This window comes from Micromys minutus (assembly GCF_963924665.1).
Source record: "Micromys minutus genome assembly, chromosome: 20".
Taxonomy (NCBI): Eukaryota; Metazoa; Chordata; class Mammalia; order Rodentia; family Muridae; genus Micromys; species Micromys minutus.
The window spans coordinates 25,882,225-25,900,043 of record NC_137955.1 but is presented as its reverse complement, the minus strand read 5'-3'; the positions used below and the strand labels follow the sequence as shown (position 1 = coordinate 25,900,043).

At 37.6% G+C, this 17,819-nt stretch overlaps 1 protein-coding gene across 1 annotated transcript in view; it reads right to left on the bottom strand.

The window, feature by feature from the left end:
- Positions 1–11,158: 11,158 nt before the first annotated feature.
- The window catches only part of LMBRD2 (LMBR1 domain containing 2), a 51,063-nt gene continuing 44,402 nt past the window's right edge, over positions 11,159–17,819 (bottom strand). The window contains exons 17-18 of the mRNA XM_080933762.1: positions 14,384–14,510; positions 11,159–12,396 (exon numbers count right to left, since the gene is read on the bottom strand). Coding sequence (XP_080789888.1) covers positions 12,336–12,396; positions 14,384–14,510 — 188 coding nt within the window. The 3' untranslated portion in view covers positions 11,159–12,335. The remainder of the gene's footprint in view (positions 12,397–14,383; positions 14,511–17,819) is intronic.

The window sequence follows — 17,819 nt, the reverse complement described above, 5'->3', positions numbered from 1 at the left end:
ACGGGATACAAATTGGAAAGGAAGAATCAAAATATCACCATTTGTACATGATATATTAGTATACTTAAGTGACCCCAAAAATTCTACCACAAAACTTTTACAGCTGATAAATAACTTCAGCAAAGTGGCTGGATATAAAATGAACTCAAACAAATTAGTAGCCTTCCTTTACTCAAAGGATAAACAGGCTGAGAAAGAAATGAGGGAAATTACACCCTTAACAATAGTCAAATAATATAAAATACCTTGGTGTGACTCTAACCAAGCAAGTGAAAGATTTTTTTGACAAGAGCTCAAGTCTCTGAATAAAGAAATTGAAGAAGATCTCCGAAAATGGGAAGATCTACCGTGCTCATGGATTGGAAGGATTAATATAGTAAAACTGGTTATCTTGCCAAAAACAATCCACAGATTCAATGAAATCTCCATCAAAATTCCAACTCAATTCTTCATACAGTTAAAAAGAGCAATTTGCAAGTTCATTTGGAATAATCAAAAACCCAGGATAGCGAAAACTATTCTCAACAATCTAAGAACTTCTGGGGAAATCATTATCCCTAACATCAAGCTGTTTTACAGAGCAATAGTGGAAAAAAAAAAAACCTGCATGGTATTGGTACATAGATAGGCAGGTACATCAATGGAATAGACTTAAAGACACAGAAATGAAGCCACATACCTATTGTTACTTGATATTTGACAAAGGGGCTAAAATCATTCAGTGGAAAAAAGACAGTGTTTTCAACAAATGGTCCTGGTTCAACTGACAATCATCATGCAGAAGAATACAAATTGATCCATTCTTATCTCTTGTACAAACCTCAAGTCCAAGAAGATCAAGGACCTCCACATAAAAACAGATACACTCAAACTAATAGAAGAGAAAGTGGGCAAGAGCTTAGAACGAATAGGCACAGGAGAAAATTTCCTGAACAGAACACCAATGGCTTATGCTCTAAGATTAAGAATCGACAAATGGGACCTCATGAAACTGCAAAGCTCTGTAAGGCAAAGGACACTGTCAGTAGGACAAAATGGCAACCAACAATTGTGGAAAGATCTTTAACAATCCTGCATCTGATAGAGGACTAATATCCCATATATACATACATACATACATACATACATATATACATACACACACATATATATATAAAGAAGTTAGACCCCAGAAAATTAAATAATCCTATTAAAAATGGAGTACAGAACTAAACAAAGAATTCTCAGTTGAGAAACACCTAAAAAAAGTTCAACATCCTTAGTCATCATGGAAATACAAATCAATATAACCCTGAAATTCCACCCCATACCAGTCAGAATGGCTAAGATCAAAAATTGACAACAGATGTTGGTGAGGATGCAGAGAAAGAGGAATGCTCCTTCACCATTGGGATTCAAGCTGGTACAACCACTCTGGACATAGTGCTAACTGAAGACCCAGCTATTCCACCCCTGGGCACATATCCAAATGATGCTCCAACATATAACAAGGACACATGCTCCACCACGTTCATAGCAGCCCTATTTACAGTAGCCAGAAGCTGGAAAGAACCCAGATGTCCTTCAACAGAAGAATGAATACAGAAAATGCAATACATTTACACAATGGAGTACTACTCAGCTATTAGAAACAATGACTTCATGAAATTCTAAGGCAAATGGATGGAATTAGAAAATATCATCCTGAATAAGGTAACCCAGTCACAAAAGAACTCACTGATAAGTGGATATTAATCCAAAAGCTTGAGTTCACATGGTACAATCCACAGACCACATGAAGGAAGACAAGAAGAAGGAAGACCAAAGTGTGGATACTTCAGTCCTTCTTAGAAGCGGGAACAAAATACTCACAGGAGGAAATAGGGAGACAAAGTGTGGACCAGAGACTCAGGGATAGGTCATCCAGAGACTGCCCAACCTGGTGATCCATCCCATATACAGGCACCAAACCCAGGCACTATTGCAGATGCCAAGAAATACATGCTGACAGGAGCCTGATATAGCTCTCTTGAGAGACTGCCAGAGCCTGACAAATCCAGAGGTGGAGGTTCAAAGTCAACCATAGGACTGAGCACAAGGACCTCAGTGGAGGAGTTAGAGAAAGGACTGAAGAAGCTGCAAGGATTCTGATAGAGGCCTAATATCCAAGGTATACAAAGAACTCAAAAAGTTAGACACCAGAGAATCAAACAACCCTATTAAAAATGGGGTACAGAGCTAAACAAAAAGTTCTCAATCATGGAATATCGAATGGCTGAGAAGCATCTAAGGAAGTGCTCGACATCATTAGCCATCAGGGAAATGCAAATCCAAACAACCCTGAGATTCCACCTCACACCAGTAGGAATGGCTAAGATCAAAATTTCAGATGACAGCAGATGCTGGCGAGGATGTGGAGAAAGAAGAACACTTCTCCACTGTTAGAGGAGTTGTAAACTGGTACAACCACTCTGGAAATCAGTCTGGCGGTTCCTCAGAAAATCGGACATAGTACTAACTGAAGACCCAGTTATCCCACTTCTGGGCATATACCCCAGAGAAGCTCCAACATACAACAAAGACACATGTACCCCAATGTTCATAGCAACCCTATTTATAATAGCCAGAACCTGGAAAGAACCCAGATGTCCTTCAGTAGATGAATGGATACAAAAATTGTGGTATATTTATACAATGGAGTACTACTCAGCTATCAGAAACAATGACTTCATGAAATTCCTTTGAAAATGGATGATGCATCTAAAGAATATCATCCTGAGTGAGGTAACCCAGTCACAAAAGAACAGACATAATATGCAGTCACTGATAATTGGATACTAACCTCAGAAAGCTCTGAACACCCCAGAAACAACTTACAGACTATATGAAGTTCAAGAAAAACAAAGCCCCACCCAAAAAAAAAGAAAAGAAAAAAGAAAAATCATTATGCTTAATCTCTACACACCAAGAAAACTTTGACTATTTCCAGGTTACATCTTGTTTTACAAGTTCTTTATGCTCATTGTAACTAGTAAGATTTTAATGCATACTATCAAACCTTTAGAAAAATCAAGTACTGACAAAAATGTATACATATACTTTTATGCAAAAATGCTTTTAAAATCTGTACATTTATCTTTGTTTTTTTAAAAATAAAGCTGTTCAATTAACAAAAAAAAAGTGAAAAAAAAAGAAAGAAAATCCACACACTAAGACGATTTTAAAACAGGAAAAAAAAAAAAAAGACAAACTGTCACCAGATAACTTTCTTGTACTTTTTAACTGCTTCATGTAGTTTTTACTTATTGCTGTTAACTATTTATTATTCTTGTTGTCCTGTAAAGACCTTTGTGTATATTTCTTTTCTTTCTTGAGTTTGCAAGTTGAAGGGAACTGTTCCTTTTCCTTTAGTTTTGCTGAGATGTGGTTATGCCTAATTTATTTTTAGAAAGGAGAAGTGGAGTCACTAAAGTAATAATTATTAATAACAATAATGGTAGCGAAATGCCCACAGGGGTGCTGTGGGCTCCAAGGGGTGAGGTCCCCATAGCTGGCCGTGCCCAGGGCTCTCAAGGGGATTGTTTTGCTATTGTCTTAAGAAGTTTTTCTGTCTATTTAGCTGGCGAATTATAGCTTGCACACAATACACAGAACCTATTTATTCTGGTGGTTTTCAAGTCTGCCCTTACCCTCCCCAATCCTTCCCAGCAGGACAGAGATTCCCTGTCTCCATGAGGGTCCAACCCCTTCTTTCCCTGCTGTTTCTGAGGTCTACCCTGCCCTCAGCACTTGCTGAAGGTGTCCTAGCAACAAGGGCTAAGTTTGTCCCCCACCCTGGGTAGAGAATGGGCTCTGAAGAGAGGGCACCTCTCTCTACCCCCTCCCACCAAGGGACCCACCTAGGTCCCTGCTGCCTCCAAGACTGGGAGAAGGGGACTTTTTTTTCTAGGACATAAAGCTTAGCCCAGTCAGACCTCCTTCCTGGAAACCAGTCCTCCAAGTGGGCCAGGCCAGGGGCTCCCAGAGAGAGGGGGCCTTGGGTCTTCCAAAGTCTCTGGGAGCTAGGGGTAGGGCCAGTGGGAAGAGGGCTTAGCCCCTCCAACCCTTCCTTCATCCTGTTTATTGGGAAAGTTTCAAACCATGACAGAGTCTATGTTGGAGGTGAAATAAAGAACTGTAGGAAAAAAAACAAAACAAAACAAACAAACAGAAAAAAACCACATAAAACAAAAACCAAACCTCAACCCGAACCCAAGAACACTTCAAGTTGCGTTGGACATTTCTTATTGAGCCCCAGGGCTGGCATCGGTAACTGATTTTTACATGGATTCTTTAAATGTACTTTTCATGCCAGAAAATAAGTTCAGAAATAAAAAAAAAATAAAGACTTTATTTTGGCTTACAGTTCCATAAATAGAGTCCATCATGGTGAGAAAGCATGGCAGCACCAACTCATGGCAGCTGGGAACATGGCATCCATTGCCAATAGGTAGAGTGAGGGATGCTGGTGCTCCAGTTTTCCTTTGGATTCAACTGAGTCTTAAACTGTGGGCATCATCATCCTATGGACGATGGGTCTGCTGCACAGAACTGTCAAGATGAAGCCTTGTGTCTTATTTAACCCCACCCCATCTCCTTTCCCATGTCTGATGTGGATGGCTCACCTCCCACCAAGTGCTGACAGCAAGCAGCAGAAGAACCAGCAGAGGCAGCAAGTTGGGGGGGGGGGTTTATTGTTGGTTGGTTGGGCTTTTTTGTTTGTTTGTTTGTTTTTATTATTTTGTTTTTTTTTTTTTTCTAGAGTGGGTTTTTAAGGAGAAAATGGGAGTTTGTGCTAGGGTGACCTAAGTCCTGATTAGATATATTACCCAAATAATAAATCTTGATTGTTGGAGCTTGGTGTTTTGTCTCAGGAATGAATCAGTGGCCTAATATGGGTACAGACCTTGAGAGCTAGCTTTAGGAATATAATCAACACATTTTAGCAAGACTGAGGGAAAGGGATAAAAATACAAAACCTGTCAGCACCATGTTTGCCATGTTTGGGCCTGTGTTTGTCATGCTCAGGCTTGTTAAGGGAACCCTTCATGAGAACAAAACATTCATGGGAGAAAATGCAAGGTCAAATAGAGGAGCAGGGATTGAAGAAAAGATCATCCAGAGACTGCCTCACCGGGGATACACCCCATATCTAACCACCAAACCCAAGCTGAAGAAGTACTTTCTGGCAGGAGCCTGATATGGATGCCTCCTCAGAGACTCTGCCAGTCATACAGATACAACTGAGTATGTTTGCAGCTAACCATCAGACTGAACACAGAGACCCCAATGAAAGAGCTAGAGAAAGGACTGAAGGAGCTGAAAGAGTTTGCAGCCTCATGGGAAGAGCAACATTATCAACAAACCAAACCCTCCAGAGCTCTCAGGGACTAAAACACCAACCACTGAGCACACATGGAGAGACCCATGGTTCCAGTTGCAGAGATTAGCATTGTCTGGCATCAATGGGAAAAGAGGCCTTTGTCCCAGTGAGTGTACGGGAACGCCAAGGCACTGAGGCAGAGGGGATGATTATGAGAGGGAGCACTTTTATGGAAGGAAGTGGAGGGGGAGGGAGATGGGAACAGGACAGGATAACATTTGAAATGTAAATACAGAGAACATCTAATAAAACAATAAAAAAAATAGAGAACCATTCATTGTTCATGTCAGTTTTATTTATTTATTATTAAGTAGTGTGTGTGTGTGCGTGTGTTATGCATATGGGTGCCTGTGTCTTAGGGTGTATATAGAGATCAGGAAACAACCATATGTAGTTGGTTTTAATCATTCCACCTTACATGGGTCCCAGAGATTTAACTCCAGTCACCAGGCTAACATGAAAGCTTACCCATATTACCCAAGGGATGGTGACGTCCATATTCAGAGTGGGCCTTGACTCCTTGGAAATACCTGACAGACTCATTATGTCTTTGTAAGCATTTTATTACTGTGAACAGACACCATGACCATGGCAACTCTTATAATGACAACATTTAATTGGGGCTGGCTTACAGGTTCAGAGGTTCAGTCCATTATCATCAGTCTTCTCTCCTTGGCCCCTTTTCTGTTCTTTCCCTTCCCCCTCAAACCTTCTATCCTTCCCATACATGGAATGTAGAAAGGGTTATTGGGTTGGTCCTTAACCTGTTGCCTGTGTAACCAAAGTACTACAAACCAGGAATGACCTTCAGAAACTGGGTTAACCACAGCTCCACTCCTGTAGCCCATTTGTCTGCACACAGGAAAGAAACCTGTCCTGTTTTCCTGGTTAGGCTGGCTAGAGTGTGTCACTTCTACTGATACTTTTTAAACAGCCAACTTTGGCTTAGTTAGCTCTCTGTTTATTGTGTCTCCATTCTCACTGCACTTAACAGGTGCCAAGTTTCTGCTTCCTTCTCCTCACTGTAAACACAAGACAGAGAATACCAGAAGATGCCTATTTATTCTAGAGTGTGCCTACTTATTCATCTTCAAAAGTTTAATAATGTTGACAATGAATTATAAGGAATAAAGAATGCCTAGATCTACTCAAAAGTTTAACTTCAATGAAGATGCATAATCAACAAAATTGTAGCTCATAGAGATGTCATTTATTTCATGCAAAGCTACACAATATCCTATATTTTAATAATGAATCATATAAACATTAAAAAATCATTACATCACAGTAAGTTACAATACTACAAAGAAATTCCATGTCAGTGAATTTGTCAAAACTAAACTAAGAAACAATATGCATAGATAAGGCCAAAGATGCTAACTAACTTACTGATAGCACTTTGCAGGTTTCCAATATAGATTTGAAAATGTAGTGAGAATCTAGTGGAAAAAAACAAAAACAAAACCAGTTAAATCTACAACCTACTGGCCAGGTAGGAAAACATCTGTTGTTATGCATCCAATAATAAAGGCCGATTAATTATAATTTTGGCATCATGCACCCCCCAAATGAAAAAGTTACCATTTTGAAAATTTCGACTGAACAGACATTTGAAGAAATTTATGTTCTATTTCACCTAGGCGACTGAATTATATGAAGGCAAAATACCAAGCTCTTCACCAATGCAATGTGGAATTTGGGCTTCTGGTAGGCTTTTCTTGGGTACTGGTATATGTACATACACATATAGAGGAACTTAGGAAATGCAGGCATGTTTCAAATTCACATCAGAGTACTTCACTTTAGAATATTGTACTAAGGCAGGATGTTGAGTCAGAACTTATTTAAGGATGATTTTAAACTATTTAAAAGCAATACTACAACCATTCACTTACAAAACTATTTATAAAAATTAAATACTAGGAAAATAACAACATCAATAATTAGAGCTTTTTGTACTTTTCAATGTTATAATTTATATGTATATATATATATATATATATATATATATATATATATATATATATATATATATTAGGTTACAGTATTTAAAAGATAGGTATACACACTCTCTATCTTCTAAAATGAAAAAAAAATCCTTCAAGTTGTTCCCAAAATACAAACAAAAACAAATCCATTGGATTGTTTAAAAAAATAAATAAATAACACAATCTCTCCCCTACAACTTGGCATGCCTAACAGGGAAGATATTAGCCAGTATTCTTTCAATAAAGACAGAAGACTTGTGTCATGATACCAACTCCAAATGCTGTGCACTTTAATGGGCTGTGAATTTGCCATGCATGTTTGCCATAGTCAGCCTCTCCCAATACTCTTTTGCACCAAGCACAGCAAAGTTCTTTTACAAGTAATCAATATAACCATAAAAGGGAAGAAGCAAAAGCATCCTTTAAGATAGTGATAACAGAATTATGCAAAGTCTTATTTTATTAAGAAAAATTTAAGTTATAGCAAGATCTCACTTGATCTCAACACATAAATCATTTGAAAATGGAATCATGTTACCGGTACAGTGGCTGACATGGAAGGAACTGGACGTGAGAGCAGGCTCCCTTGGCAGTAGAGAGGGCAGGGTCTGCCCCACTGGGAGGATGACTCGCATGGCCAAGATCTAGGAGCTGAAACTTAAACGCACCTTCCAAGTCTCTAGCCACAAAAGCCACTGATTTGGAAATATTATCCAAAAGGAAGTCAGATTTGACCCTTCTGGTCTATTCCACTTTTAAACGTGCATTTTTATGAATTCCTTTTTATGATGAAATATCTCATAATTCTTAATGTTGGATATTTTGAACAAAATTTTACCGTGAAAATATTTTGTATTGCAGTGCCCTCCTTCATAATAATCAGAGAAAATGCACTGAGCTATGCACCACGATTCCACTCAGACACTGTTCCTTAGTCTAGCACAACGTGTTTACAATACTGCTATTTCACAGCATGGGACGTGAAGTCAGAGCAGTTCCTTCCGATTGTGCTGCTCATTAAAAACAACTGTGTACATTAACAAAGGAGAAAAGTCTGTCAGCATACTAAAGTCATGTGATGACGGGAGGCGAGAGGGAGGGAGGTGGGAGAGAGGGAGGCACGAAGAAAGGCAAACCCTACACAAATTTACCTCTTCACTTTTACAGTCAAATACTGCACGTCCATGGCACTTTGAAATGCAAATGCATCTAACTCCTCAGGGACATGCCTGTGGTCTTGGTACAGATGGACTGTCAGCCTTGGAAATCTTCAGGCATAACTTTTACTTTACAACCTAAACTTAATTATAGGTTTTATATTCCTTGTAACATGGTAATCAACATATATAGAAAACATTTCCTAAACCTATTAAAGGAATAAAATGAGGTCTATAAATAAACATAAATGAAATTTGTTCATTAGCATGCTAAAGAACACACAGTGACTTTCCTATCCACATTCAATTTGTACATATTTTATGCCTGTGTGTTAGATCGGACAATTTAAATGGTGAAGGCCAGATATGTACCAACAAGCACCCTTTCTTTCTGGACACTTAGATTGTTGGACTTGTTTTTACGATGGGGACTTTTTATGCTTTGATTTAACTCAACACTTTTGTGAAATGAGATCCTTTTGTGGGATGAAATTATTCTAAAACTGTTGTATGTATGTGATCTGACAGCAAATATTTATAATTATATTTATATTTTAATTCTTTTTAAATTTGTTTACAAAAATGTGCTATTAATAAAAGGGTTATATAGTTTTAAAAAGTAAATTAACAATACATATAGCTGATTCGTGAAATTTATAATTTTTTTCTATAATACTTATTTTGAGTTATTAGCTTGTTAAATATTAACTAACAATTACTTTAAAAACATGGATCTGGGTGCCGTGGCACATTTCTGTGACTGCGGACCTTGGGAGGTGGAGGAAGATCAGGAGCTCAGGGTCATCCTCAGTTATATACAGAGTTTGAGGCCAGCCTGGGGTGTATGAAACTCTCAAAACCACAAAATTGTAGCTAAGTCTATGATATTTGTTAACACGTAAGAATAAGAGTACCAGAAATAATTCTTTAGGGAGACCACTTTGCACATAAAGCATATGAATCCTGTAGTAAGATTTTTGTGACTGTGTCATTACATATTAATACATGTCTGAAAAAAATACCATACACACTGTCAATGCTCCACTCAGAGCAGCTTAGTAAATATTACCTTAATTCCTCAGAAATAAAGTCAAGGCTGTCAGCCTGAAATCACTGTCTTCTAAACTCAAGTTTACCCAGCAAAATGGAAATATGGTTGTGTACAAATCCTGTAAGAAAAACTCCTTAAAATTTTGAATACTCTGGATCATTGCAACAACAAAACTCACTGTGGAAATAACTCAAAAGACTACAAAGAGGTGCAGCATTTGTAGAGCATCTGCATGTGTGTTCCAGCATATGAACTTCTGCTGCTGTGACCTTAAAGGGCGGTATCTGATTCCTCTGTACATTCCTGTCAGTCTGTCTTAGTGCATTATCAAAGTTAGTAGTAAAATTGGACATTCATTCTCTTCTTATCCTTCTACTCCTCTGACAACACCAGCTGAGCATTAATGAAAAAAAAAAAACAACAAAAGTATATTTAAGGAAAATAATTCAAAGTAAATCCACAGACAAATGATGAGTCGCTATTTCAGGAACTTCAGACAAACTAGTTCATTTTGCTTTGGGGACTTTGAAGCTTCTCAAAACCCCCTTTCTGTGATAATCATCCTTTCCCTTCAAAGTACAAGGGAAAAGAGAAAGAGAGAGGGAGAGGGAGGGAGGGAGGGAGAGGGAGAGAGAGAGGGAGAGGGAGAGGGAGAGAGGGAGAGGGAGAGGGAGAGGGAGGGGGAGGGGGAAAGGGAGGGGAAGGGGAGGGAGAGGGAGAGAGAGAGAGAGGGAGAGGGAAGGGGAGGGGAGGGGGGAGGGGGTGGGGGAGGGAGAGGGAGACAGAGAGAGAGAGAGAGAGAGAGAGAGAGAGAGAGAGAGAGAGAGCAGCAGCAGCAGCACAGCAGACAACTTGCTTTCTCTTTCTAAACCCCATCACATAATCATCAATTTAACTCCCTCACAACAGTTTCGTGAGGTAGATCAGTAGGTAAGTAGGAAATAAGTCCTTCATTCTGAAAATGAAGAAACTGAGGCACTGAAAGGTTCCATGATCTGCTCAAGGTATCCCAGGAACCTATCTTGAAATTATAAGCAGCATTACTGTATCACTGCTCTGGTCAGCTGCTCTCGGACTGCATTTCACAGTAAAAGGTTATATGCATATGTGTCCTAGGATTGAGCAGGCTATGCAACCTTCAACTCAAAGTAAATCTATCTATTGATCATTATTTAAAGGGGGAATCTATGTGGAAGGTGAAAAAAATAAGACCAATAAAAAAAAGACAATGAGGATGATGCATACTTCCTTTCAGTACCTGCACAGAACTATGTCCTCAGCATATGACAGAGTAACACTTGAGCACTAGTAATAACTACAAGGAAAGCAGGTGTGAAACTGTCTTGCACAAGTTGAAGTCTGGTCACCCCGTGTAGAATGCATTTTCTAAGAGACACAAATACTTCAGAACCATAGAACAGTCCCTGCTAACACATGCTATGCCATGTTCATTTTGTAATAAAACACTGGCTCTTTAAAACATAATACCTAACTTTGGCTTAAATGAGAAGGTCGAAACAACCAATTTAAAATAATAAGCATTTTAACAAACAAGGTCTTACTACACATCCATTCTAATACATTTTTCTTTTTTTTCCCCTAAGCTACAATTTAAGTGTTAGCAATGGTCATAAATGGATTATTTTCTTTTTACCATTGAATAGCCAAAACAGCCAGATCTTTTCTTTACAAAGAGCATTAGCAGGCATCTTTTAAATATTAAAGAATTGAGAGATGGCTCAGTGGTTAAGAGCACTGACTGCTCTTCCAAAGGTCCTGAGTTCAAATCCCAGCAACCACATCGTGATTCACAAACATTTGTTCAGGGATCTGATGTCTTTTTCTGGTATGTTTGGAAACAGCTACAGTGTACTCATAAATAAAATCTTAAAGTAAATACTAAGAGAATTTGGGGGACTCTTTGGCTATAAAACAAACAAATCTATTCATCATTGATATTTAGGATTTTTCTTGGATGAAATGATTAGCATCAAGTCAATATTCTAAATGTTAGAGATGAATATTTTTCTCTCAAATGAAAATCTTTTACAAAGCAGTAATATCAAAACCATAAAAGGATCCAGTTACTACAAAGACAGAAACGAATAACACATCACCCAGTTAGAATACACATGCTAAAGACACTATCAACTGAAGAATCATCTTAATATGCACAATCTATACATGCACAATTTCACGGAAGTGTATACAGATCAGAAGAAGAGCTGTTTACATTCAGTTATGTATGATACATAAGCCTTGTTTTAAGACATGAGTTTAGTGAATACGGTAATTATCTGAGGTCTCAGTTCACTTTCAGTTCTTTGGAAAATGTAGGTTGAACATTTGTAAAGAAATAGTAAAAATTTAAACTACAGTTATAAAATTTTAAATTTAGTATGACTTATGGCTTCATTGAACTTTAAAATAACTCTCCTAAAAAATTAGCATGAAACCAAGTGAGCTCTATGTTTATCATGAGTTGAACCCTTCCACTTAACTACACTTCTAAGGCAAATGCTTCAGATGGTATCCAATAAAGTCTATCAGAAAAGATGGTGCTCTATTCAACAAACCATAACCTAATGTTGTGAAGATGTGATCAATTTTTAACGTTGATTTTGTTATCCTCACACTGTTTATACAGAGTACAGAGGAAATACTGGGCACAAAGATGTTCATAAAGGCTGAGCTGATATGTTGATCTTGGTTACTTGATCCATTAATTACTTCAGACTTTAGATATCTTCAAATATTATGCTGGAAGACATAGAGAGATATCGTCCACCAGGTTGATACCTAGAATGTAAACATACAAAAAGGATCTAAAATATCAAAAATAAAAAAAATTAAAGAGAACTAATTACACAATTTGTAAACCATAACATTAATCCACCAGCCAAAAGTAGAACCTCATCTCCCAAAATCATAATCTAAAAGAACTTAATTGCAAATCAACCAGCAACTGTTAGAAACATTTTACATACTGCATAAATAACCATGTTTAATTTTAAAATATAGAGTATTCTGGGGATTTTACTATGTATAGATAATAAAAGCAGTAAATACCTTTAGTATGTGTGATTATTTTTCTATTTTTGTTTTTGAAGTTAGCATACAAAGTAATGGGCTTACTTATTATGGAAGCGCATGTGTGAATCTAATATGAATCTAAAGAGGGTTTTAGGGTTTCAGTCTTTCTCTCTCTCTCTCTCTCCCTCTCCCTCTCTCTCTCTCTCTGTCTCTCTCTCTCTCTCTCTCTCTCTCTCTCTCTCTCTCTCTCTCTCTCTCTCACACACACACACACACACACACACACACACACACGCATATACCATTACACTGTATTCATATTTATTCCCTCCCACTGTTATCCCCAACCCTGTTCCGTTCTTGCTGCAATTCCCCTCTGATCCTCTCTATCATCCCACCTAAGATCTTTCTCTTCCTTCTCAGCCCCCTTCTTACTTTTATGACACTTTAGACTGGTTTATTTCATTTAACACGATTTTTAGTTACCAATATTTTCTTGAAAAGCCATGTTTACATTTTTCCTTATAGTTAGACAAAATCCCTTTGTACATAGAGATCTCATTTTCCTATAAGCTTTCATCTGTTGGTGGATATTTTGGCTGGCTCCATGTCGTTGCTACTATGAATAAAGCACAATAGATAGAGATGCGCTAGTATCTGTATGATATGCCCACTTACGAGTCTTTTGGAGATATGAACAGTGGCAGAGCTGGGTCATATAGCAGTTCTGCTTTTATATTTTTTGTTTTATTATTTCTCATGGCAAAACAACTGAAGACAGACTATGTAGTCAGAGTACTGGAGCTAAAATGCATGACTTACAAACAATGCAATTACGAAGCCTTTGTGGATATTAATCCAGTAAGAACATTTTGCAATAAAAGAAAATGTTGTTAAAATGTTTATATTGTTTCTGACATCAATATATATATATATATATATATATATATATATATATATATATATATATACAGATATGACTAAAGATAATAAATGTCATAAATGAAATTGTCAAATAGAGATGTAAATATAGTCATAATTCCTTGTTCTACTTCTTTCTTAATTCTAATGTCACTACTGTTATATTAAAAGGTCTATTTCAATTATAACTAGTAAATGGTATAACTTTTCAGTGCATCTTTGTTTTCCTTCAGCAGAGCTCACTGTATTTCTGATTCTGGCATGGAATTTACTAACTGGCCTAGGGCAGCCTCCTATCTTAGCTGCTCAAATGTTGAGATTACAGGCAGGTATCACCACACCTAGCAGAATGTCATAATTTTTAAAAACATAAACTAACTAGACAGTTTAAGAAGGTGTCAAATGTTAAGGGCATAGATTAACTGGTAGATGTTCGCTTAGTATATACAGCTCCCTGGGCTGACACTCCAGTACTAACTAAACTGCCTATGGTGATGTACACTGTAAGAGAAGGTCAATGCAAAATCTCCCTCAGCTGCTAGAAGGCAACCTGGGCTACATAAAACTTGGTCTCAAAAAGCAAAACCAACTAAAAAAGGTTAATAACTATTACATCATTTTTTGAATTGATAATGAAAAGGAAATCTTTTTCTTCTCTTGCTATGCAGGGTATCCAACCAGGACCTTGTGCATTCTGGGCAAACACAATCCCACCAAGCTGCTCCTCAGCAGTTCCTATGCTTAATCATCTTCTGTTTTCAAGTGCCTAATGTCAGTTGGTCATTAAAATTTCAGAAGCACACCAGAGCCAGTTGACACAGATGGCACTTACCTTCCTGACTCAGGTTCCAGAGAATCATCAGTAAATGTTTCTGCATTAAAATCCAGAGGTTCTGCATCCTGGAGAAGTTCTATTCGGTCTCTTTCAGTCCTGTTATTAGCCCTGGTGTATTTGGATGCTGTTCAATAGAAGAAAAACAATGGCTACTTCTCTACTGTCTTTGAATTTATGAATCAGAAAAAAAATCAAGACTTCAGTAAATGCTGATTGTGAAGACAATAACCATTAAGTTGTTTGGTTCTTAGAAAATCAGATTCAAATTATGACAGTGTAATGCAAAATAAGGACAATTTACTGAGCCATCTAGCTAGCTCAAAGTAGGTAGTGTGACAAGTTAGAAAATAAAAATTAATAAAAAATAAAAAAACATTGTTTAATTATGGTTATTATTACAGTGAAGTTGTTTATCATTAAATCATTTGGTTTCATAGTGAACCTTTACTTATTTTGGCTAGAAAGTTAAGGTATATGGTAGTTCAACTTCAACTCTTGAGGAATATCTATCCCATAAAGCAAGAATAAGGGCAATACTGGCCAAATAAATAAATAAGTCTATGACAATTTTAAATTTTTCTAGTCATATTAAAAATTATAAAAAACAGCTAAAATTATTTTATCTAAAAATACTGCCAACATAGAGGCATCCACACTGCAAGTATTCAGTAGCCCCACAGTAATGTTTGACATGCAGGTCATTACACTCCCATAAGTATCCCTTCTGCACATGAACAGGGGTTTCCTGCAAACAATTCACATTATCAAAGTCTTGCTTTAGGCAGATCAAGTATCTTTTTTAAAAAATGGGGCTGTAAAGATGACTCCGTTGTACTGGACATTTGCTACTCTTGAGAAGAACCAGAGTTCGGTTTCTAACACACATGTCCCATGGCTCACAAATGCCTGGAAGTCCAGCTTCAGGGGATCTGCTGCTCTCTTCTGGCTTCGGTATGCACTACACCCACAAGTACAGAGATTAAAAGACTCAACTTTATGAGTTCTTTTAGAAACATTTGTTTGTCTCTGTCTCCTTGGCCTATTTTCGAATGTGACAATGCAATGTTATGACAGTATCTATGACATTTTAAGAGACTGGAACTTTTGCTGGACCTGACAGCCAGAGTCAATAATACCTCATGAGGTCACTTAATACAGACAGCTATCCTACGTGTTCTTAGCCCATTCATTCCACCTGCCTTTAAGAAAGCAATAACAATCTAACTTTGGATTTCTGAACCAAAGCTATTGCATAGCTGTAATCTTAACTCATATATTCATCCATGTCCTTGACCTGAAATAATGTAAGTGCTAAAAGCAGTAAAAGAACAAAGATTAAAAGAAATCTTCTAAAATCAATATCTATTAATGGAGATTGATAAATAATGATGTTTTATTATCTCATTCTGTTGGGATCAGTTGGAGCCAGTGACGGAATACCTTGAAAATCTCTTGTTAAAGATTTATGTAAAACATCTAGAGAGTCTTGGTAACAGCCCTCAGGAGACAGCGGCCGGTGGGTCTCTGAGTTTGAGGCCAGCCTGGATACAGAGCTAGTTCCAGGACAGCCAAGGTTATATAAGAAACCTCATCTTGAAAAACAAAACCAAAAAGGTTTCTGTAAAGTATTCCATTTTTTCCCCATGTGATTCTTTCTGTGCTTTCAATAAAGTCAGAGTGAAACCTGTTAAGACACACACACACACACACACACACACACACACGGACAGATACAGTCATATAGGGACAAATTCACAAGGCAGCCTTCAGGCAGGCATATTCAGACTCATACCATAGACGAGAGAGGATGGAAGACAGGAAGCATGAAGTACAGAATTCAAATCTGGAATCATTCTTGGTTAAGTAAATCCAAGGGTAAGTGCTTATATTTTTTCCCCTTAATATGACACTGATACATTATTGGTGACTTGGAGTTATCATGAATGTGCTTAAATCCTTGCTTCTTTCATGCTTTTACCCACTTAGCAAATAGTGGTTCTCCAACTCATCACAGGGATGTAGAGAGGGCTCAATATATGAAAATCCATCATATAAACCAACTGTAATCTACCATATAAACAAACTGAAGAAAAAAAAAAGCCCACACAAGTATCTCATTAGATGCTGAAAGAGCCTTTGATAAAATCCAACACCCCTTCTGCATATTAAAGGCATTAGAGAAATCAAGGATACAGGGCACATACCTAAACATAATCAAAGCAATATACAGCAAGCCAATGACCAACATCAAACTAAATAGAGAAACTTCAAGCATTTCCACTAAAATAGGGACAAAACAAGGTGCCCACTCTCTTCCTATCTACTCAATACAGTACTTGATGTTCTAGTAGAGCAATATGACTACTAGAGGAGATCAAGAGAATAAAAATTGAAACGGGAGAAGTCCAAGTATTGCTATTTGCAGGTGGTATGGTAGTATACATAAGCGACCCCAAAAAATTCTACTAGAGAAATACAATCGGATAACACCTTCAGCAAAGTGGCTGGATACAAAATAAACTCAAACAAATCAGTGGCCCCCTCCTTTATACAAATGATAAATGTGCCAAAAAAGAAATTAGGGAAACAACACCCTTTCCAATAGCCATAAATAATATAAAATATCTTGGTATAACTCTAACCAAGCAAGTGAAAGATCTGCATAACAAGAACTTCAAGTCCCTGAAGAAAAAAACCGTAGAAGACTTGTGTGATGGTTTGCATATGCTTGGCCCAAGGAGTGGCACTATTAGAGGGTGTGGCCTTGTTGGAGGAAGTGTGTCACTCTGGGGGTGGGCTTGGAGACTCTCCTCCTAGCTGCCTGAGGATGCTTAGTCTGTTCCTGGCTTCCTTTGGATGAAGATGTAGAACTCTCAGCTCCTCCTGCACCATGCCTGCCTGGATGCTGCCATGCTCTTGTCTTGGTGACAATGGACTGCACCTCTGAACCTGTAAGCCAGCCTCAATTCAAGGTGATTTATAAGACTTGCCTTGGTCATGATGTCTGTTCACAGCAACAAAACCCTAACTAAGACAACCTCAGAAGATGTAAAAGATGTCCCATACCCATGGGACAGTAGAAGTAGCATAGTGAACGTGGCTATTTTATCTAACTCACTATTTAAAGCTTCGATTTTGTTCTTTTCTTAACAGTTCTTTCATACTTTGAGATCTTTTGATTCTGCAGATTTCATTCAATAATCATCCAAATCCCTTTATGGACTCTTTCCCATTTCTGAGTTTTAGCTAAAGCCCCTTACTATTTATTCTATTCTAGATATCCTCCAAACAATCTTATGTCTTTATTCAAGTAACATTGCCTTACTTTAAGCCCACATTACTCTCTGACTTCACTTATAAAAACAGACATTAAAATGGTTTCTGAGTGTCATTTCTCTAAAAGTCATATTTTATAGTCATTAAATTTATTTTC